The sequence below is a fragment of the Agelaius phoeniceus genome, chromosome 3 (genome assembly GCF_051311805.1).
Source record: "Agelaius phoeniceus isolate bAgePho1 chromosome 3, bAgePho1.hap1, whole genome shotgun sequence".
Lineage (NCBI taxonomy): Eukaryota > Metazoa > Chordata > Aves > Passeriformes > Icteridae > Agelaius > Agelaius phoeniceus.
The window spans coordinates 35,908,045-35,932,807 of NC_135267.1; the positions used below are offsets into that span (position 1 = coordinate 35,908,045).

The 24,763-nt window shown below is 37.9% G+C and overlaps 2 protein-coding genes across 7 annotated transcripts in view; both read right to left on the reverse strand.

Annotated features, from left to right (window-relative positions):
* KIDINS220 (kinase D interacting substrate 220) overlaps positions 1-7,412 on the reverse strand; it is a 75,477-nt gene extending 68,065 nt beyond the window's left edge. For all 3 annotated transcript variants that reach the window (XM_077175054.1, XM_077175053.1, XM_054629520.2), the window contains exon 1: positions 7,255-7,412. The gene's annotated coding sequence lies outside the window, so the exon portion shown is untranslated. The remainder of the gene's footprint in view (positions 1-7,254) is intronic.
* A 3,707-nt stretch (positions 7,413-11,119) lies between these two features.
* The window catches only part of MBOAT2 (membrane bound glycerophospholipid O-acyltransferase 2), a 93,164-nt gene continuing 79,520 nt past the window's right edge, over positions 11,120-24,763 (reverse strand). For all 4 annotated transcript variants that reach the window (XM_077175058.1, XM_077175056.1, XM_054630500.2 and 1 more), the window contains 3 exons: positions 20,634-20,766; positions 18,011-18,162; positions 11,120-17,527 (listed from right to left, as the gene is read on the reverse strand). In XM_077175058.1, the coding sequence (XP_077031173.1) occupies positions 17,305-17,527; positions 18,011-18,162; positions 20,634-20,766 (508 nt within the window). In that variant the 3' untranslated portion in view covers positions 11,120-17,304. The remainder of the gene's footprint in view (positions 17,528-18,010; positions 18,163-20,633; positions 20,767-24,763) is intronic.

Here is a 24,763-nt window from a genome sequence, read left to right on the forward strand (position 1 = left end):
GCAAAGCATAAGTAACAGCTATGACATTTGACATCAGAAAGCATGAACTGCATATGCTAATAAGTTATTGGCTGGGTACAAACACCTGCCATTCTCTTCAACAAAATACTTTGGAGATGTGCATTAAAAGGCACTACGTTTCCATGAAAAGTCTTAACTCCCTCTAGTTCTTAGAAAATTACAGAAATTATTCTGTTATGTGTTGTCTAAATAAATATTTTGAATGGAATGCACATAAGTAAATACAACATTATAGGAATATCTGTATATGCTACATACTTTATATATATAATCCTTATCCTTGATGTGTATAAGCAGAGCATTGAGACTAATCAGCATTACAAAATACAGTGATGCTATCTAAATTGCAGCCATATGGAACTCTGAGAAACAAAATTTACTAAATCAGTTATCACCAACTTTATGCAGACATGCCTGCATGTGATGGCATGCTGTTAACTCAAGAGTCAAACATAACATGGCTTCTGTTAACTGATTATGTTTTTAAGCTCTAATATGCAAGACAGCAAAGGTTTTTCTTTCTTAAGGCAGACCAATAAGAGCCATTTCAGACTTCATAAAAAGCTGTGCCCAGTAAGTTCACAGCACCAGTAGTACTACTGTGCCAAATTTACACATACAAAGGGGACAGAAGCTGAGTCAAAATTAAGTTTCACTGGATGCAGAAGAGGTCATGGGGATAAATACAAGACTCCACCATCCCTTCACACCCTTCTCCTCACCAGTGGCTGACATGATCATGCTCTCTGGCTTTTTCTTTTAACAGCAGAGGAAAATCTCCAGTTTACTGTTAGCTAAAGCTTGGGCTATTCTCTCACAGGGAGAAGCCAAAGACTAGTGGTTTCCCAGAAAATTATTCTTACTTTTATTCTCAAATCAAAGCAGACAATGAATTTTTCTTCAGTGCTTCCAACTGAAGTGGAAAAAAGAAATGAAAGGAAGCCAGCAAGAACTTCACTGTACTTAGCACAGAGAAGTTAGTTTAGATTTGGAGATTTAAATCAAATAATCCAGCTCCACTTTAAATTGTTTACATAGTCACTAACACCATCCTTTCTCCTTTATCATCTAAGTATATATAGTCATACACACTGTTGCCAAGGTACGTTAGATACTACCTGAGCTCACGTACAGCACTGCAGCCATCAGATGACCCACTTCCAGAAATGCCTTGTTCAAAATAAGGCCAGTTAATACCTCAGTTAAGATGACAGCAGCTCTCTGTATGTGCAAATGAAATTCAGGTGCACATGAATGACTAGTGACTAAAGAAACTACAGGCATTGTTTAAAACCCACACCTAAAAAAAAATAAAATCTAGATTTGACACTTAAAGCCCAGCAGCAGTTTTCCTAGGCACTGCCCAAGCAGCCAGTCTGTCCCACAAGCAAGCTATAAATAAACTAAGAACACAAAAGGTCTGCCACGTTTACCCTACAGTTAAATTACCATCAAAGGGGGTGAGCAGCACAACAGTGGTGCTGTATTTTTGTCTCCATTTTTTCAGTAGGAGGAAGAGCCAATTGAGAGGTGGCAAACTTAAAAACAGAAAACCCACTAATCCACACAAAATACGAAAGGTTTGAAAAGAAATGGCAATTTTACTGATTTAGTGTGGACACATTGGCTCCTACTGCCATTTCAGACACTAAAAATATCAGGAAAGTATGTGGTATCTTGCCTGGCATCCAGCTGCCAGTCCAGGACAACCCACCTCCCTTACAGCCTACAGCAGCATCTTACAGGTGTCTCAGATATTCTCAGGCACCTAAAATGACCTTAGATATTCACATGCACCTGTATTCCTCCCATTATTTTTTACGTACAACAACAGAAATAAATGAAACATGATTTGTTTCTAGCTCCACTGTCACCACAGGCATTTTTTGTTTTTCCTTTGCTATCTCCCAGCTTCTCTCCTGTATCTGTACCATCAATCCCTATGCTATTTTCCATACCACATACTAAATTGAGAACTGTATTAAGAACATCAAAACATGACTAAAAATCTCTCACCAAATGATTTATACTCTGCAGTTGCCATCAAAACTTAACCAATTAATTCTTAGCTAGTGTGAAAAGAAAGAAAGTATTCAGCATTGCTTTTTCCTCAAAGTAAGATTCTTCCCTTGATGCTCCCTATGGGCATATTTCCTAAAGGCAGAGGCAGCCCTGCTGCACTGTAGATAAGCATCCTGCTTCAGAAATCCCAGCTGGCAACAGTGCAGCTTCTGCCTCCATGCAGAGCTGAATCCTTAGAGATATCTTAAACCTCTGACTAACAGCAAAACACCTGATGCCAATGAACACATCCAGAAATGTGTTTATAAACTCCATGTTAGTATTATTTTATAAATCATAAAAGATCTGTACCAGTGAAACATGTTCACGAATATTAGTATTTCTTGTCTCCTATGCTTCACTGTCACATAACATCTCCTTCTTAGAATTAATAACAGTCTCTTTTATAAAAACAAGATTCACAAGATCAGATGCTATAATTATGCATTTTATACTTTATATCCTTATACTTTTATTTGCCCTTTTTCAGGCAAGCTTCTTAGAGCATCCTAAAGATTAACATCACTGGAGGGCATTAGGAAAGCACAGTTCAGGGGCAACAACCACCACCAAACAAACAAAAAAAACTCTCCTCACCACTCCAGAAACAAAGATAAATTTTAAAATGGTGGTATTAAGGTTTTTGAAAACTTTGCTTTATTTCTTCCCCACCAAGAACAAAGAACATGCCTGAAATAAGCCTGACTAGGTCTGTTCATGATACACTCATGACAGCAACTCAACATCAGCTGAATACAGTCACAGTCCACCTTTTCATTAAACAAAATGTATGTTACTATGTTATGAAAATCAGGCATTGTACTCAAAGTTCATAGGTGTGCCGGTCACTAAAGTGTGATTTCTTCCAATGCTTCAGATTTATTTTAAATAATCATAAAAACTGAAGCAAGACTCTGAGGAACAGTCTCTGGCTAAAGAAGTAATTCTACTCTGGTCCCTCTAATAAAAAAAGCTCCTGAAATTTATTTTCATACAGTTTTCAAACAACCCTGGAATAAAAAAAAAAACAAAACTCTAAGGCTTACCCTTGACCAAATTAAAGGATGAGAACTTAATCCCTGCCAAATTTCATAAATAGAGTGCAAAACCAGGATCATTCAAGATCATCCTATACATAAATGGTCCTTAATTGCTCAATTAACACAATTACTTTCTTTGACACAGAAGTATTTTCACAACCTATAACAAAAATTTCAGTTAAAACCAGGATTCTATTTGGAAACCAATCCCTTTTCCCATAAGGATTCATGCTGTTATTTTTCTCTCCCACCTAAGTGAGTTAATTTCCAGTGCAAAAACCTGCTCTTCATTCACAACCCAAACTTTCAAGCTTGGAAATCTCACTATGCCCTTGGGGCAGCAAATCCTGGTATTTTACAAAACTAACAACACACCAAGAACTATGAAATCATATAAAGTGCACAAATGCTCAGGTGAAGGCAATGTTTGCATAGGGATTAACCTGTTTTTGTACGGCTCTTGCATCCTGAGCTGAAGCAGACATACATTATCACTGTTTTGGAAAGACTGCAAAAATTTGTCAATTTAAAAAAAAATAGTTTCTCTCAACAGCACCAGTATTGATAGCAGAGGTCCTGATAACTCAAATCTGCAGGTATTTTATGTATTCTCAGAACCTCTTATGAGTTCCTAACTATATAAGAAATATTACTCACTAAATTTTCCAACTATCACAATTTTTACATAGATCTTCTGTTTTTATTTATTGTGCAAACGGTGATCTTTTATGAATAAATACCAAAACTGGTTAACAACTCTAGCATTATTGAGAATATCTACTGAAAACAAAAAAAAAGAGAAAAAGTCAAGATAGTAATAACGTTAAATTCATACTTTTCATTGTACAATGAAAAAATTGTTGCCACTTTTTAATTCCTCCTTCCTTTTCCAGACACAAAAGCCACCTTCCCAACATGCAACACTGTGGCAGATCTTTCAGCTAACTATAAAAGGAAATAATTACTATGCTGCTGAAATCTGAGCACGTACAACTCAAATGTGTAACTGCACAGCACTTCACCCTTAAGAACTGGAAACGCCATCTTTTCAAATTAAAATTTAAAAAAGGTGAAACATAAGAATTGTACACATTAAATTTATTATAAAAAACTAACATAATCCAGTTTCATATTCTCACACATTTTTATGCTTTATGATGGCATAAAGAAATGAAAAACCTGCTGAAACATCACCTTTACTTACAGCACACAGAATCTTAGTAACACAAGCATTGCCTAGCCTTAACAATAATTTATTGTAATCCCTTCCTAAATTGATACACTTCCTAAACATCAAGAGATCAAAAGTCAGGCATCACATGAAGTGGCAAATATTTAAAAATATTCTTTCTATTGGGACTGAGTCAACCAGGATTCTGTTTAAAGAAGAAATTTTCAGAACAGCTGAAATGAGTCTCTAAAAATATGAATTTCTGGTATCCAGAGTCAGAGAAAAATAACAAATTAAGTTTCTGTAAGTAGTCTACACCCACACTTCTTCTCCAGTGTCTGAAATTCCAGTGTGACTAATGACCTTATGCTGTATTTCTGCTTTTCCCTATTTATCTGGGAGCATTTATTCTACTTCTCTTAACCACATTTCTGTTATCCAGGTGAGAAGATTTTTTTTTAATTACCTTATTTTTTGTTACTTTATCACAAAGAACAAAATTGTGTAACTCTAAAATATCAAAAGACACAAAAAGTGAACTACAGCTAGACACACAGACATTCTTCTTTTGAAACCTGAAACTAATATAACTAAAAAAATTGCATAAAAGGAGGTCTCTATTGTCATCATCAAAACTGCACACAGCAAGAAGGAGGAGAAATTGATAATACACAAGGCCTTCTTTTCTACCTTATGCACTCAAAGCAATGGCCATTTCCAAATATTGTTGTGATGGATTTTTTGTTAGTTTTAATAAAACAAAAGAGGCTGGGGATTACATATAAAAGACTGGAAAGATGTAAATCTATACTTAACATGCAGGGCTGGTTGTCAGATGACAGCAACTATCAGACATGCCCATATTCCACTCTGGTTAAAAAAATCAGTTAAAATAATGTGTGAAGTAGCTGACAACAGGATTTATCAGAGAAATCCGTCCATCTTTGAGACAAAATTTAAATATGGTCAATGAACAGTAACATATTGTTAAGAACATCTGAATTGTAAGACAAAATTCAATTCCAAAACAAAACACAAGGTGCTCAGTCCTACAAATCACTATTTCAGGTTTTAAATACATCAGATAAAGAAAGCAAACAGAAAGTTACCAATATTAAGGGGTTTCTTAAAATTATACCAACCAACACAAATCAATTGTCAAAACCTGTACAAAATACACAAAAGCACAAGGAAGTCTGCAAGGTCATCTGATACATTCTCATATGGCCAACACGTTTCTCTGTATCATAAAATCAAGGGTATGTTAGTCACAGACACAAGTTATATGACAAAAAAAACCTAACTTTTGGAATGTTTCCACTTAAAAAGAGTGAATGGTGTGATGTAGAACTTTAAACTAATATGGCACCATTTCATAAGCTGTGGTCACATAGAATTTCAAGCAGATATTAATTTCTTAATAACCAATTTATTTTAAATAAACACTGTGGCAGAACAAAAAATAGATGGCTATCCAGTAGACAAAAAGATGGGTTTTCTTACATGTTCTGATCTCAGAAAAAGATCTCTGTTTTTCTGTCCATTTCTTTAGTATTTGAAGGGGGGAGGAGTGGAAGGTAATTAATCAGGTAATGATTCAAACACTTTTCCAGCAAAAGACATATTACTGCATTATTCCATCACTAATCCTTTACCAAAAGTTACAGAGGGGAAATCACTTTTCCAACCAATTTTTAAGCATATATGCAAAGTGGCAAAGCCCTGCTACCTTTAAGACATTTTGCTACTCTTCCAGTGATGTCCTGTGGCAGGACCTGAGGCAATGGGCAGAAACTGAAACACAGAATCAATTAAGCTGGAAAAGACCTCTGAGAAATCATTGAGTCTAACCTGCAGCTGAGCACCACTATGTCACAGGCCAGGGCACTAAGAGGTCATTCCTTAAAAACCTCCAGGGTCAGTGACTCCAGCATCTCCCTGGGCAGTCCCATCGCAATGCCTAACCACTCTTTCTGAGAAGAAATTCTTCCTAATGTCCAAGCCAAACGTCCTCCCACACAGCTTGAGGCTACATTCTCTTGTCCTATCACTTGTTAACTGGGAGAAGAGGCTGATCCCCACTTGGCTACAAACTCCTTGCAGGTAGTTGTAGAGAGGGATAAGGTCACCCCCGAGCCTCCTTCTCTTCCAGGCTAAACACCCCCCGCACTCCGTCAGCCTCTCCTCACAGGACTTGTGCTCCAGACCCTTCACCAGCTTCGCTGCCCTTTTCTGCATTCAAAGGAGTCTCTGTCTGAACTTGTTACTGAGAGGGTGACCCAGCACTGGCACAAGTCGCCCAGAGAAGTTGCCAAATCTCCTTCCTTGCAGACACACCAAAGCCCTCTGGGCACGGTCCGGGAGATCCACTCTTGCTGTCCCTATCCGAGGAGAAGGACTGGACCCTACGACCTGGGGAGGTCCCTCCCATCCTCAGTCGTTCTGTTATTCTTTACCTTCCTTATAAACTAGATGCCAAAAACTTTCCGGACGAGTCGAACCTTTATCTACCTTTCCAAGTCAACAAGAGAGAAACACCGTCCAAGAGGCCCCTCTACCCCCAGGACAGGGGTGACAGGGCCCCCCGGCCGTGCCCGCGGCACCTGCGGAACGCTTCACCCACGGGGTGGTGCCCCCGACACCCGCACACCGAGCCCGGGCCGCCCCGCACACGGCACCGCCGGAGCCCCGGGATGCCCAGCGCAGACCGGAGCGGGCGCGCCGCCGCCCCGGACCCGCAGCCCTGCACTGAGGGGACCGGAGCGTGAGGGGACGGAGACCGGGCCCTGGAGCCACGGCAGCCATGAACCGCCCGAGCCCAGCGCTCCCCCGAGGCCCCGCCGGAGCGGCCCCGCCGCGCCCTTTGTTTGGCAGCGGGAGGACCGCCTCCCCCACAGCCCGTGCCCTTCCCCTGCCCTTCCGCGGCCGGCCCGTACCCCCCGCCTTTCCGCCAACACTCACCCCACGGCCGGGCGGTCACGGCCCCTGCGGCGGCTGCCCGGGCCCAGCAGGAGCCTGACACGGAAGGAGGCGGCGGTCCCGAGCGCTGCTCAGCTGGGCCCGGCGGCGCCCGCCATCTTCCGCCACTGCACTCCGCCCGCCCGGGCCGTGACGCGCGGGGGCGGCTCCGCCCGCCTCAGGCCGCGCCCATCGCCGCGGGCGGCGGCAACAGCCGGCACGGGCACTGCCGTGCCCGGGAGCTTCGGGCACCGCCGGCCCGGCGCGGAGTGGGCCTGGCTGAGCCGGAGCGCAGCGCTGGGCAGCCCAGAGGATGGCACCAGCAGTCACCCCCCGGGTGCTTTCTGACAGAAAATAAGGGGGGAAAGGGTAGTGAATAATTGGTGCCTGATATACGGACGGACTAGGGACCGAGAGGCTGGAAAGCAGCGCCGCGGAAAGGGACCACACCTTGAGCCCTGCGGGCAGTTTTGGGCACCACAATATAAGAAAGACATTGAGTTGTTAGAGAGCGTCCAAAGGAGGGCAACGAAGGTTGTGAAGGGCCTTGAGCCGAGGAAATGCGAGGAGTGGCTGATGTCACTTGTCTTTGGTCTGGAGAAGAGAGTGAGGAGAGGCCTCAATGCAGTTACACCTTCCTCATGTGGGAAAGAGGAGGGGCAGGCACTGATCTCTTTCTTCTCTGTAGTGATCAGTGACAGGACCTGAGGGAACAGCATGAAGCTGAGTCGGGAGGTTGAGGCTGAATATTAGAAAAAGGTTCTTCACCCAGAGGGTGATGGGCACTGGAACCGGCTCTCCAGGGAAGTTGTCAGCACCAAGGCCAACAGAGTTCAAGAAGCGTTTGGGCAATGCTCTCAGGCCCATGGTGTGACTCTTGGGGTTGTACTGTGCATGGCCAGGAGCTGGACTTGATAATTCCGATGGGTTCCTTCCAACTCAGAGTATTTTATGTTTCTGTGGTTATACACAGAAGATGTGTCAGTAACCTCCCAAGTGCAGCTCCTCCTTCATGGCTGGGTTGTAATTTCCATACAAACTACATAACCACAGCTGGCTTCTGTGCATGCTCAGGAGAAGGGTCTTCACATGGGCAAGGTCTTTTTGACTTTCATGAGTGATTTTTAGTATAATAATGAAGACAGACCAACTATAGGATCCATGGACCTTGAATCTTTTGCCAAGGTGGCAACATATACATAGACATACATCAATATCTTTATTTACTTCATTCTTACAGCTTGTTAGCTCCAGGATGTCCTGACTAAGGGATGCTAGCTGCTATCTGTTCTACTGATTATATCTCCTTTCTTGATGAGTAGACTTGAAAGTATATAAAGACCAAATATCAAGTACATCCTGATTTAAGATAATTTTGACATAATGCACATTTTGCAATACCACCACATACCTCGAGACCCACCAGCTTCTCTCAGACTCCCCCACAGCCCAGATCTCCAAGAAGCTTTATGGGTATTTTGAAAATTTCCATCTTCAGCACAGTCCAAATCCATGATAATGGATGCGTGTAATTCATCTGGACAACTGGATGAGAGATGACCTCTGATGACTACAGCAATACCATCTCCACAGGAGATGACAGAACCTTGCCTAAACCAATGATGGCAACAGAACAGCCAGGGAAAGGAGCACAGTTCCCACAGTACTGCTGATTTCTAAGGTTACTGAGTTTCAAGCGTCAAAGCATTGATTTAATTCTTTATGAGACTGAGATCTTCAACCTCAGTAAAGAGCCATGACTGTTTCCTTCTTAAAGAAACATCTGACAGGTCTTCCTCTATATCCCAAATACTTATATACCAGAAGCCACACAGCAAGGGCTTTGCTCATTTTTTTAAGCATGAATTCTCCAATGACCTTAAAGTCTTCACACCCTGATAAAATACACAGCTTCCTTACCTGCTCTAAAGTTGTTAACACAAAGCAAAGGCACAAGCAGTGAAATTCAAAAGCTAAATCCACTTAATCTTGCACCAAAACATTGTTTCAGCTAAAAAATGGAAAAATTAAGAACATTCTCCTTCTTTACACTTATTTGTAGAAATGAAATGTGAGCAAATGGAGGATGAGTCCCTGCAAGTTAGTGTGGGGCTGAAAAGGGCTCTCTGTGCCACCTGAACATATGCATAAGGGCCACTGCTCAAGAAGAGTAGTCCTGATGCTTCAGGCATCCATAGAATCTTGTATACCTAAGAGAAACCACAGTCTGACAAGACTGCCTGTGTTAGCCTCTTAAGGTTTATAGATTTTGAAACACTTTCAAGATATTACTCTTTTTTTTTCACACTTTATACAAAAATGTGTATTAGTATCTCACTTCATTATCTCCCATCATCCAAATCCTTATTCCCATATCATAATGTTCCCACCCATCAGGTCTTAGCTGTGTTCTCACCATTAATTTGTAGTTACAAATTTCAGGCATAAACAGTAGCTCCTTCCCTCCTGCATAAAAAGGAACTGTACAAACACTCTGAACGTGGAGGCAGAAAGGCAGTTTTCTGTATGGTCCTTCACTATCACCCACTTTTGCTACAGATGGATCCAGCTCCTGACATCCTTGTGCTCCTCTAAATTTTACCCTTGCTTAGATTAGGAGCAACACTTTCCCACCAGTGACTAATTCACATAGGCAGTGAAACATGGTGCAATTGTTATTTATTCAGTTTGAAAAGATCATGTGCAGCCCCCATGGAGAAATAGCTCCTTTGCTACGATATATGACCACCTTAGGAAGAGCTGTAAGATGTACTGCCAAACTCTGGACAGATGTCCAACTCTCACCTAGTAATTAGGTTGAAGACATCTCTCCCTAAAACTACTTCTGTATTCTGTACTGAAACATCCTGCATGTTATTAGGAAGTTACTGAGATGGAACTAAGTTAATTACAGGCACAGGAAAATATCTGCTGGCTCCAGGATGCTCTCAATTATGACTCCTTCTGTGCAGCAACAATTTACAACACTTATGAGGACACTTCATTTACAACACTTCATGAGGACACTCCTGAATGACTCTGTTGTGAATGTGTATTTGAGAAGGCAATTTCCATTGCAGTCTAACTTCTAGTAAAAATGACAACATCAGACCTTCTAAAATTTCATCTGTAGTCCTTTGAGTTGGAATGGCAAGTATTTCCATCTCCTGTGATACCACTTGCTAAAAGAGAATTCTAAACACAGAGAGAAAATGCTTCAGTGTGTGACAGGAAGTGATGGAAACAGCCTCTCTTTAGTAGTGACACCTGATATCTCTTATTTTCTCCAACACTCTAAGCTCACACAGTAAAAACCTGCAGGTCCAGGAGGCTCAGCCAGCTTTGACATACTGTCACCAGCCAACAGAAACTGCCTTAGCAGAGTCCTGGAAGCTGAGTTTCAAAAAGAAAAAAATGTGCATGTATGGTACACATCTAGCCCTGCTTCTTTGGAACCAGCAATTAAAGCAACAGCTTCTCCAAAGCACCGAGTTTGATGTCTCAGTTATGAGGTTTCCATTTCTCAAGATAAAAACACCCCAGTTGTCACATCCAGAAGCAACGCTCGTGGGGTAGCAATATGCTCTGAGATAGAGGTTTTAAATTGCTTCAGCACCTTTCCCAAGTAACAAGGGGCTAGACTCAAAATTCTGTTTACTAGCTCTACTGAAAAATAATTATATACATATACTTGTATATAAGCTCTAGAAAACAAAAAAATAAATGCAATTTTGAACTAGAATATTCCAAATAACAGTGTAAATGCATGCAATGTATATTTAGCAATCTAAAAGGAGAAACTGCATTAAAATAATTTTCTTCTTCACCACTCATTAAAGACAGACAGCAAAGAATTTAGAAAAACAAGTTTGCTTTTTTTAAACTACAGTTTAATCAGATTTAAAGACACAAATTAGAAAAGAACATTTATAGGCAAGTTAAAAACACCTTTAAAACATAACAGCACGCTGCTTCTGCAGCACTGCTGAGACAAATTAGAAATAAGTAATTATTAAAATATCACAATCACAGTGTAACTAACAGTGGTATTTTAATTTTACCATACACCAACACTTAGTTTATGGATCTGTTGAAAAATAACACTTTTTAAAAAATATATATTTTGGAATAATAAAAATGAAATTCACCGACAATGTATTATAATCTGAACCAGGAAAGGCAAATTTAGGAATACTGTAGCTATCCACTTTTAGGGGTGTTCTCTCACCTTAACATAAGGGTGGTTGGAGGCATAACTACTTCTGCATTGAGGTAAAACTATTCCTTTGAATGTGTAACCAAGGCAGGAAAGAATAAAGTTCCATATTTTAAATTCTTAAATTGAATAACTTATTACAACATCTTTGAATAATGCTATATTACCCATCTTACACTATTTCTCATCCAATACATTTTGAATGTTCTCGTCTAACTGATCTAGAACACATCTGAGGTCTGGGATTTAAGAGTAACTACCTAATTACTATTGTAGCATTTTGACACCTTTGTCACAGTAAGACACATCAGCAGATTCTCCACAGAAATAGTCAACACCACTGGACAAAAAAGGTACAAAGAAAAGATGTAAAGAGAACTGAAAAACATAGAGAAAGGCAAAAGATGCATAGGCAAATACTCCTTAACTTATTGTAGTAATATTTGCACCTTTAATAAGCAGTGTTGCATTTTCTGATTACCAATCTCTAGGCACCCCATTTTCTCTATTTTTTTGTTTCAGATTACACTGTCCCAGTTTTCAAGTCTAATCTGGCTAGAGCATGGACCCCAGCTATCTATTCATATGACATATTATAGTGAAACCTAAATGAAAATCCAGCCTGGGGTACCTCCCCCTTAGAGAACAAAAGGAAGGAAGAAGATTGTGCAGAGGTCTCTTTTGCCAAGAGGTTTGTTTGGAATAAGGTGCTGGACTGAGTCACTAGCAAGACAAAAACCTTCCTCCAGAAGTAGCCCTACCTCAGATCTCAGTCTGAAGTCACACAGTTTTTCAATTCAAAATTTATGCAATGTTTATGTGGATATGCACATGGGTTCAGAAAATCTAAAACCATCTACAATCAAGACCAGGTCTAAATCACTGAACACACAGCTAATGCACAAATGATGATAAAGTGGCAACATTTGCTTTTGCACATTTGTATACCTAAACTGAGCAAAACTGTGGTTTAAATATTTAATGTGATGAAAATGGATACATTTGGTGGTTAGATTTTGTAAAAAACCTACAAAAAGCCCATTCTGAAATAAGTTTTAAGAAATCTTTTTTTTTTCATTTAGCTTTGACCACAATAAACAAGTGTTGCAGTATTTGTAATTGTAACTTTGCAGGGTGACTTTGTGGATGCCTGGATTTCATGATGTTTGCAAAACGTCTACATTAAGACAGCAAACATGTCAAAAATCCATCCAGATATAGTACAGAGCAGCTGCAGCCTGGGTCACAAGCAAGCACAACCTCTGCCAAGCTCTGCACACAGGGTTGGCTCCCAGTGGGAACTGTGGAAACCCTTCCAGCCACAGATGGGACATGATCTGACCAGAGACTTCTCCACTGCCATCCTTTCCCACCAAGACTCTGAGGATGAAGATCAACAGTGCAAACTAGCTGAGATGCAGACAGATCTGGTAATCTTATGAGAGTAGGCTCAGTTCACTAGAGTGCCTGCTTACTTATTCAGAGTAGCATTTAAATACTTACTGAAGTGCTTATTGTCAATTGATTTTTAAACAGGAAAATTAAAAAATACACCAAGTGCAGTTCAGAGTATTACTGAACCTAAATAAATACATAAAGGTCAATCATGTAGCGAAATGCTGTCATGAATCAGCACAGAACTAATGTGTATTTTTTTATACATAGTTTGCATCTTATTAAAAACCCTAAATTTATTTCCATCTGTTTTTCTAATACTGATCACTTTTCTACATAGATGCTAGTATTTCAAAATTTTCAATGAAAATTAAATTCTCAAACCTGATTTCAGAATTCAATGAGAATTACAAAATGAAAGAATTAAAGATAAGGGAAATGAAAGCCTAAATTATATAACTTGTGCTTTTAAATTTCTTTATCTTTCAAGGCCAACTTATAAAGTTGAACATGTGAAAGTTTACATATAAGCAAGTTACACATTTTTATGCAAACACGAAGACACATTTGATCATGTATTTAAACAAATTGTCAACAACTTGTTTGCAAAGCTTCTGAGAGAAAAAAAAATCTAGATTTTGTTAAAATTACTTTTGATATGAATTAGGAGGTGACTATCTCAACCATCTCCTCTGCATCAGAAGACATTTTACCACTATCCAAATCAATGCCATCAAAAGAGGCAAAACTACCTGGTGTGCACCCTGTCATACAAACCTAGCATTTATATTATTACTTATTCCCCTGGGGGAAACAGAACAAGTTTTTAAAGTGTAAATTTCTCTAATAAATAATTTACTATATTGGTAAAACTTACACCATATGTCAGTGTAGAGCAGGGAATATACCAAGGTCTCTTCATGGTCTTCTCACTAAAGTGTGATTTTTAATCAAGAGCATATTGAAATGCATACCAATATTTTTACATGTAATACATCTTCAAATGTCACAAATTACTGAAATCTTGTCTACATGTCAACTTAAGGAATGGCCAGGGAAGAATAAGTTTCCTGAATAAGAAGGGCATATCTGTAACTGCAAAGCTAACAAAGCCTTTTTGATTACAACAGTAGTGGTCACCACTGAAAGTATTATTTAAATATGTAATATATATCTCTCTCATTCATACAGACTCATATAAGTTAAAAAATGTTAAGCAAGCAAATAGTTATGATTGGGGTGACTGCATTTACTAACTAACATTAACTCATTAAGTGCCTGAATGAACTGTTCACAATAGGCAAATATCTGCAAAGCACCATAAAATTAGGAATGATATGTTGCATTTACTTTTCATAGTGTGCTGATCTGAAATACAGGAAACACTTTTACTTTTTGGATATACATTATTTAATGAGTGAAAGAATACTTTGAAAACCATGTTTCCTTCATGTCCAAAACATTTATAGGAAATATACTTTATACACTTTTTGTTAGGAAGAGCAATAAGAATCACTTCCATCCTTTCAAATTCAGTATTATCAAATGATGTGTGTAAAACCTAAACATTATCTAAGCATTGGGGCTGGCTGCTCTTGACTTTCTGACTGACTGGATAAAAACGATCCAGTGTGACAGCAAGGCAGAAAATGAGTAAAGCAGAGGGAAAGAAACATCAAAACCCCAGTCTGACTAAAATCAGGGTGCTACCATTAAAATAAAACAGTTCTTTCCATAGTCCCCAAGAGAATTCATTCTTGTGAAGAGCAGATTTTTATTCAAAGTACTTTTATATTTAACAATGGCATTTAAAGGGTAAATCCTAGGACACTATACTTAAATTCTGTGCAGAATTACTTCAAATATTTTTCTTGTGTTTCAATTACTGAGTTCAAATCATGAAGAAAAAAAAGTTGTGTCCAATTTTGAAACCTGTATTTTGCCACCTGTGCTCAATGAAAGTATGAATGTATTTTCTTAGTTGTTTCAACCTCCCAAGATACAACATACAAAAGTTCTGAACAAAACTGTACCTCTGAATTCACTCACGTTCAAGTATCAGTCTGCACAACCCTAAACCTTATTTTCTGGGAGCCTTTACAACTGTTTGCATATTTCATTAAGAAGAGTTAGCCTCCACAGCACACATGGGCATGCATGCCAAAACAGTAAATCAAGAGTACAAGAACATAAATAGGAAAACATCACGTTGTACTGGCATCCAAAAGTGTTTTTTTTTTAAATAGATTTGGAGACTGCACCAATAAGATGAATTTAAATTCAAGAGTAACAAATGCTGAAAGAATCAACCCTATTTCTACTTACCCACCCAGAAATGTGCAAATCTCATTTGTTCCTTTATGTAAATGTCCCTTCAAGGGCAGAACGCAAAAAAAGTCTTTCCTGATTCTGTATCTAACAAGGATGATCAAACAAACTACCATACTCTTACTCATTAACAAAAAGAAAACCATAATGTGGTGTCAAAGAAGTTTATGACAACCACAACCCCGTGTAAGGGGAAGTCTACCTGGGCAATCAAAGTAAGGATTTAGAAGTGAGATTATTTTATCTTAAAGATAATACACCTGTCACTGAAACAATGAACATCCCTCCTCATCTAAACAGACTCATCCACTCTCATTTCATATTCAGTTCCCTCTTTCTGAGTAGATTAATTAGTGCTAACATACATATATGGGAAGTTATGTTCTCTTCTTCCTGGAATTTTAGGCAAGGAGCCAAGGGCCAGAGAGTTATGACAGCAAGGAAACAACTCTGACCTAACTTAGGCTGGTTCTTCAGGGAGTACTGTGATGATTTATGCGTGGCAATATCCCCAAAGCTGAGGACCATCATTGCACTTCTGGCAGTAAGAATACTCATCCAACTGGAGCTAGAGATTTGATTAAAACTTTAGGTTTCAAAATATTATGACAAAATTTTCTTAATCACTTGTTAGTTATTAATCAATCAGCTGCATTATTTTTCTCTGGTATTATTTTATATCTGGTTTAAATTAAGAATAAACCCCACATGGATAAACATCTTGTATTTACTTTAAAAAAATTTATGAAAATACAGAATATATGCAATTAAAATGTAGCCCTTTAACAGTAGTACTCTAGCACTAACCATCATCACTATAAATGATTGGAAATAGATATAACCACTACATTGTTTCCTTGATTTGTGGAATTAAACTTCCCTAATTCAGACAGACAGATATTCTGAAGGACTTCTTTCATTATGTTACCCAGAAATATGACATGAAATTTGCATCTAAAATTCTAATTCAAAGAAAAAGCTTTTCCTTAAATTCATGCACTTCTTTGGATAAAGGTTCATCAATTTTCAAGCATACAGAAATTGGTTGTGATAGTCATTTCATGTTTGACTACCTATGTGCTGGAGCTTCAAGATAATTTTGCTATTTTATACTGAAGGCATCATCAACTAACTGATGCCTGAAACTTCAAAATAACTTTAAGTATTAAAAATTACTTTTTGTAAAACAGTTCTATTCTAGAACAAGTATTTACGGTATTTAAGGGCAAAACTGCACTTTCATTGAAATCCCAGTGCCTGCACATTGTCTTCTGTGCCTTGTGGCTGCTTTTCCCCCTCTGTCTGCAATGCCCACTTGGCAGTGTATTATTGAGTTTAGGTACTTTAAAGTAAAAGAAACCTACATTAGAGCTATCAGCTACCAGCTTACCCTGGAAAAGGTAAATCTTCAGGTGTTTTTAATCCGTTCAGAAGGGCCATTTTAATCCATTCAGAGTAATTTTTCTCTTTATTAAAGAAACCTAACTATAATTTGGCATCAATGTTTACAGTTCTGTAATGTACTCTAATAGTTTGAGATAAGAAAACCCTCCAAATACTGAGATGCTTATTGCAATTCCCTTTGAAAGACTCCAAAGTCTTCTAGCGACTTTGCATTTCCTCTCATTATCTTCTTTATAGCACATAGTGTTATATATTTGAAATACTTTCCACATAAAATCAAACTTGAAATACCCACTTAGAAACAATATTTCAGTAAATAGAGGGTTTAAGGCAAGTCATTCAGTTGGAAAATTAATTTCCATTTGTTAATCCTAGACTGACACAATTTTATTCCACCCCATCAGTGCCTTGGGATACACAACGTACATTCAGCAGAGGGCACACATATGACCCTATGGACATACGTTGCAAGTCCTGAGTGCCCATTGAAGTAATGGTAATATCTTCATATAAGGCGTGACCCACAGGGACATGGCATGGGAGGGGTTAGTTTGTTTTGTTTCCAGTCTTGCTATTGTATGTGATTTTTCCTAGGTAATGTATTCTTTTCTTACTAAATATCTTTGCAAACAAATACAAACCCCTTTAAAAGGTGCTAAAAATGGGTTTCTGAAAACATACAAAATATATTCATCATAGTATTTCCTCAATCACTGTTTTAATGCTTGATATCTGCAGGTTATTTCTTGTTTCTGACTGAAACTATTATTTGTTGTGGAATAATTGTTCTTTTGCAAAAGACTTTCTTCTTCTAGTTTTCTGGACCACACAGGCTGGACACTTTCATGCTTTTTACTTCCTTTTTGAGTTCTTTTCAATGGAAAAACCAACAACACTAGGATGCTGGCAATATGAAGACAGAAATAGCAGGAGCTAAAAAACAAACAGAAATAATAAATCAGTGAAACTCTGAGCACTCTAACAAATATACTTGGCACATAAGATGTGAAAACATTAATATTTTATTTAAGAAAAGTAAAATAAGGGGAAAATTAAGTCTTCCTTCACATTATTTAGGACTGTATAAAGTGAACAGAAGTCTGCTTTCAACTTTTTTCAGAAGTTATTTCTGGGAAGTCAATATTTAGTCTTGCTATAAAATGTTCCAAGGGCAAATAGTAATTTCAAAGGTATCCTCTGGTTTTGTTTTTGGCTAGGATTTTTCCCTTGCCCCCTGAAAAATAAGTCTGTTATGACAGAAAAGTGTGAGCAACACAAGACACACTGTTCAAGCACTAGAAATTTGCTACAAATCAATCTCAGAATTGTATCACTAAAATAGCTTCAGAAATCTTCTGCCACTGAAAATATTTCTATTCCAAGTGAAAGAAAAGGAAACAGGTAGAATGTGCTTACCTGTAAAAGGTGAGAGAGGGTTTTACAGAGAGCAGTACAAATGGCACGACTGTGTAACTTATTGCTGCTTGAGTTGCCATCCATGTTACAATATCATAACATAGTTTAACAGCAGGAGATTGAACAAAATAGTGTCTGATATTGTTTCTTATCTGAAAAAGCAGGTAATACTGAGTTAGCTGAGGAATAAACCTTGAGAGCTCAGTTTGTTGCATTGACAAAAAAGTCATAGGATGAATTTACATGTTACAGTTTGGTCAAATATATTTGAACTATTCAAAATGCCCGTTAACTTCAAGAATTGGTTCAAATTCCCTGCAATTCATTCAGCATGGGAATTAAGCATTTATCAATTTAAACAGAATTTAAATAAATTAATCCTACCCTAAATCCAATGCAAATTTGCACTGATTGTCTGAATGAGGCAGAAATTGTATTCTATCAAGCCATACGGTAAATATAGAGGGTTGGAGTAAGTGAAGGCCAGAATCTTTCTGACAAAAGCCTCTATATAGAGTAAGCCATTTTTGTACACTTGTTAATAAAAATATATTTTAAAGCAAGTAGGGTATATATCAGAATATACAAAATATCAGTTCTAATAACATATTTCAGGGGTCTTAACTTCTGTCAAGTGGGATTATTATAAAATTACTCAAATTTCTATGCTGAATTTTCTTTTATTCTAAAATTCTGCTCAAAAGATTGAATACCAGAAGTATTTAAAAACTCAAATCCAAATCCCACACAGGGTTGGGTCCAGTTTTATTTAAGTCTATAATTATAAAGACATAAATAAAACTTTGCCTCTCCTTCCTTTGACTGAACTGTTCTCCTTGCTCACACTCTGTCTTAGGTGCTGACAAACCAAAATGGGCTCAATTCAGCCTTTGACCCCACTTCATATCACAGTTCCACCTCCCAGTCACCTGCACTGAAGCAGTGCTCTCTGAAAAGCTGCACACCAGAGTATACTGTTCAGCCTCCTTAACCCCCAGTTTCTTTAGAACTCCTCCTTCTAAAGAATGTATCCAAAACTACCTCCTGCTGATTTAATTCTTCACATTAAAAACCCTTTTTGACCCTTCTGGTTCTTCTAATTGCCCTGTAGATACCACATTCCCACTCAGTCTTTTCTTAGTTAAGCTAAGTCAAACAAGTAATTCTAGCTACATACCCTTCATTCTGCCATCTCCCTCTAATTATTCCTATGGTCACATGCAAGGACTTGCTCCTGAGTTCTGTAGAACCCAGATGAAGCTTCACAAACTTTCTTGTAATCTTGTATTTTTAGGACTTGGAGAACAACTTTTAACACAAATCTATGGCTGCCACTAGTAAACACCCGGTTATGAAATCTGTAATGATTAAAGGTAGTAAAATAAGTTGGATACATGCTTAGGCATAACAGAACAAAGTGTGGATCAGTGTTGCCAAACTTTGCAATTAAAGGCTAGTAGAATTAAATAACAAATATGCTCTAACATATCTTAGTTAATATTAAGTACCTGTTGATACAGAAACTGAAAATACTTTTTTACTAGCCTATTGATTTGATACATAGGAAACATGAATACGATATAGTCTACCAGAGTAGCCCTGGATGAAGGGCAGTGAGCACTCCACTTACTGGGCTCATCTCACTAAGTAAACAACTATTATCTGTGAACTGTCCCAGAACCTTGGCTTTTGCTCCAGCCCCTGGCTGACAAATGTCAAAAGTTCCCTGTGATAGATCTGGAAGAAGAAGAAAGCTGTATCTATTATAAAGAAAGGAGTCGGTTCTGTCAAACAAGGACTATACCCATATTTTGTGAAGAAAGAGAAGCATTTGTTTATTGATGTAGTAGCAATCTTAATCTGAAGTACCACCTTCCCCTAGCTATTATAGCAACCACAGAGCAGTCGGCTTCATTTCTCACTCCCCTGGTTCTTTCAACAAAAAAGTGCTCTGTTATGCTGCTCTGATCTGATGTGTAATTTGCTCCTCTTTTCCACTGAGTGACTGATAAACCTGTCTGTTCTTACACAGCTTTCTCAGGCAGAACAGTGAGAGATTTCTTGGCAGATTTGCTGTCTCCATATGGTTCTGAATAGCAACTGCAAAAGCTTGTTAATATGACTGCACTATTGGCTGGCCAGCTTGAAATAGTAACTGCACTAGAGACTTTTATGTGCTGCTTGAGGGGGAACATTCTTTAGTTATCATCCTTACAATAGTACTGGAGAGAAATTAGGAATGAGGCAGACTCTAGAAATATATAGCAATGACACCCAAATTTTAAGCTACTCATCGTCACTAATGTTTTCAAAATTACTTTAGATAACATCAACTGTTCAGCATGCAATAGTAACACACTAACAGTTAATATAGAGGAAGAGCTTCCACAAAAGATACAAAGGTGCTACAAAGATGTTACAGGCTGTGTATAGTCTAGTTTTTTTCCACCAATCAAGCCCTCCTTTTCATTAATCATCCCCATTGTTCTCATAACGAAAAAAAGTAAACACCACTATCAGACAGATTGTGTATTAACAGTAAAGGGCATCTTTGGAGCAATGAACATGATCAATTTGCTTTTACAAAACTTATTATTTATGAAGATACGTGGTTTGTACTTACAGCTCGTGCTGCTAGTGTCATTAGTACTCCTGTTAAAAATGTTAAATAATATCCTGGATAAACCCCATGCCAGATGGCAGAAAGAATGAAGGTTTGGATCGTTGGGCTGAAGGTGGCTCGCTCATAGCACACTCTAGCAAGTCAGAAATAATTCAAGATAAGTAACATGAAACAAATCACCCAGTCTTCCCAGCTATCATTGATACTTTTACCAGTTTCATCTCCAACAAAGAGGTTTCAATGCAATTGCAGTTTTCTATTATTTAATAATGTTGTCACTATATTATGGCTTACAAAAAACACTTAAAGCTATTCACAGCTCCCAATTCCAGCCCTCAGTGCTAAACTTGTGCTCAGTGCCATCACACATTGTCCTTATTCCTAATGAAGTGATACACAAGCATCCAAAGATGAGTTTTGGCATTAATACAGGATCTTGAGCCATCAAAGAATGCGTTTGAAAAGCTGCACTGGAAGGTACAAACCACCGCCAGATTCTTGGGATGAGTCAGGTATGTTTTCCATAAAATAAGAGCAGCTTATAGGAACAGGGGAAAACTAATAACTGCCTTCAATTTTGAATAATAAAGAAACTACAGTTGAAAACGTGTCTGTGTGACACAATTAAGTGAGCATGACAATGAAATTGTAATAAATACGCTAGTGCTGAGAGAGTATTAAATAAGGAGAAAGCTGAACTCTGCTTTTTTTAAAACTGAGACTGAATTACTAGGCAAGGTCCTATAGTAAGGAATTCTAGAAGGAAGAAGGGAAAAAGGAATCCAAGAAAGGTGGTTTCTAGAAGACAACATTATATCACACAATGACAAACCATCATGATGTGGAAGAATGATAGGAAACATGGTAAAGTCCTGATATAGCTTCATCAAGAGTTCTTTAATGCCTTTAATGATCTGAAAACCAAAAAGCAATAGGAAAAATGGAAACAGATACTAACTAACAAAGCAAAAATAAACACCACAAGCATGCATGAGCACGAATCTATAGCTAATATACAAAAATGAGTTTTAACTAAAAAAGCTATAGACACAAATATGTTAAAAGGTTTTATAACCACACAGCAAGTAAGAGAGAGAGATAAGAGAATGCACATCTGTTGTTCAAAGATAACAAGCTAATGATACTGAGAGCCGCAACATCCACTACCAATCTAACTACTTTACTGCAACTTCCACAAAAAGATTACTGAAACCTAATGATGTAGCCTATGTTGAAGAACAGAAGGTAAAAAGACAGGATCTGAAGAGGGGAAGATTAAAAGTGTAATTTTCTAATTTAGTTTATTTCAGTCAAATAGATGTGGTAAGTTTTATCTTATGAGGTCTTCAGTGGGATATGTGCACAACTCCCTCCTCTTGCTAAAGGGCTTCATTCAGAGTGGCAATTAAGATGAGAACATGGGGCTGGCCTAATACTTAAGACTGTCTGAGGACATTTGCCCAAAACAGATCACTTTAAAGAGGAAAGCAACACTGGCCAGGCTGAATAGCAAATAGAGACATTTTTGACAGAGAATCTATCAGCCTCGGGAGTAGCAAAGCATGAGGAAAATGCGCTGAGTCAGGGAGACATCTTGGAGCAAAATACTTCTCATCAAAACCTCATTTGACACTGCCAGAAGTCATCCCACCAACACAATGACCTCTGTCTTGGCCAAGACAGAGCATCCCTGCTAGACACAGAGTAGCTGCATCCAGATAGGGGCCTGTCAGTGCAGTGCACCATGAGAGGGAGCAGTGTCTCATCCCTGTCAGCTGCAGGCACATGGATTTGTGCCAGGCTTTTCTAGGGGGCATGTGAAATCACCAGATGCACACCAAGCTGGAGTACCTACATCTCCCACAGGCAGTGCATGCCAGCAGGGTTTTGTGTCCCACACATCCTTAGGAGAGGAGGTGCAGTTTGCATGTAATTGTGTACATACAGGTGTGCTTTTTAATCTGCTTGAGATTAGTTGCAGAAGAGTGTTTTAAAATGTTTACTACTCCAAAGCACTAAACACATGTGAAATGTTATGTGTTCTAATACTGCTATTAATTCTAAATGTATATGACTGGTGGCTAATTACATCTCATTAATAAAGTGATACATGTCTTCAATCTTTATTTGGTTTAAAGTACTGAAATTATCCCTGGAAAGCATTCAGGAGTGAACAAAACTCATTAAATTAACTAACCAAATTTCACCTGTATCAATGCAAGTGGGATAAAACAGTACAAAAAAAATTCCTCAGATTTCAATTTCAAAGAGTAAAAAGTAAACTTAAATGCTTCCATGGATTTGGCAATAATAAATCTTGTTCAAATACTTCATTTGATGATCCTAGAAACAAATGAAGGAAATATGGTCATCACAACAGGTTGAGAAAATCTATTCAAATATAGGTGGTTCAGGTTATCCATAATGCTCTAGAAGTGGGAAGATGCATCAACTGTTCAGCAAGGTACTGTCTTCAGTCTGGTTCTATGATTTTTTTACTAACTTAGGTAGTAGACTGAGAAGTATTTCTTCCACCTTGTCTTCCCTTCCTTTTTTGAGATGGAAGGTGGGATGGACAAGATTGACATTGTTTTCTTAGTAGAGAGCACTAGAATCCAAAATGTTCTTGGCAGACTTGAAGGATGTTCTGAAATCAACCAGATGAAGTCCAAAGCATAGAACATCTAATAAGAAAAGTGGAAGACACAAACCAGTACCATTCCTGTAACATTTACTCAAAAAGTGTAGCTGAATATGAATATGGATCAGCAGTATGAAACACTGAGCATCAGCTAAGCATGAATCAACAGTAGATTGCTGCTGCAAAAAAAGACAGATAACACCCTTTCTAACACATCACAGTATTACTCAAAGAAAATAATTATAAATAATCCACTCAAATTAATCAACTCTGCCTCTAAAAAGCCAGGGAAAAAATCTTGAAGGTCTTAGCAGAAGTACTACATCTACTCTAAGAAGACAGAAGGTTTGGAAAGATGTCAGAATTGAGCAACAAGAACCACAGAGGTTTTGGAAACATGACCAAAGACAAATGGAATGAGATGGTTTCTTTAAAAAAGAGAAAGAATGGGCTGAGGGGAACATAATAGCTTTCCCAGCCAGGAAACATTATAATGACATATATTGTTATATATGTAACTATGCTACATATGATACTATGTAAATGTCTATTTTAACTTGCATGCTTGTAATAATAATGCCTTTAAATTGCTGTATACTATGATCTACACTAAATATTTACTAAACCTCTTTGTGATCTGTAGCTCCATTAACTGTGTTTTTTACAAGTTTGTTTTTACACACAATCAAGCTTTAACTGATGGTTCCTTTTCTACAATTATCAGAAAAGAACAGAACAAATGCTACTATCTGGTATTTCATGTAAGATGAATGGCTGAACTTTTAGGTACTTCTATAAATGGTAAAAAAAGTGAGTTATTAAAAGTGGATGTTTAAAGTAATCCATTACTTTGTCCTCTATGCAAATTGTTGGAGCATTGCCACTAACCAAATGATTAGTAACAAAGTATATATTCTCTACCACTATTTATGGATCTCTTTTACTTGCAACAAAACTTTCACAGAACATCCACCTTTCCACACCCTTTCACTTTGACAGAATCAATTTAGACCATCCCCAAGGATTCTTTTATTATTGTTTTTAAAAAATACTTATTAAAAGAGATGCTATAATTTTTCTTCACATCTTCTTTTATTATCACCCTGAGCAGTTGACTTGCATTTTTTTCTTTCAATTTTTAACAGAAATATTATGCTTCTTCACTAATAATTTTTGCTTAGAATCATTCTGTTTAGCAGATTTGAAAGTTTGTTGAAAGTTAATCTTGTCCTATTATGTTTTAATACTGTTAAACTTCTGTTCTCTAAATCAAAACAGCTAAATTACATATTTGGTTTTTGAAATGCTACATTTGAATACCTGCAAACATGCAATTTTTTGTTGACTGTCATAGAAACAGATTCCATTGACCATTGAGCCAACCAGAATAATCACATAAAATTCAACTTCTTTTTTAAACTGGGTGCGCAAAATATTTAGAGATGAAATTATGGAAGAAAGAGAACGTACTATGAAGAAATCTGATGGA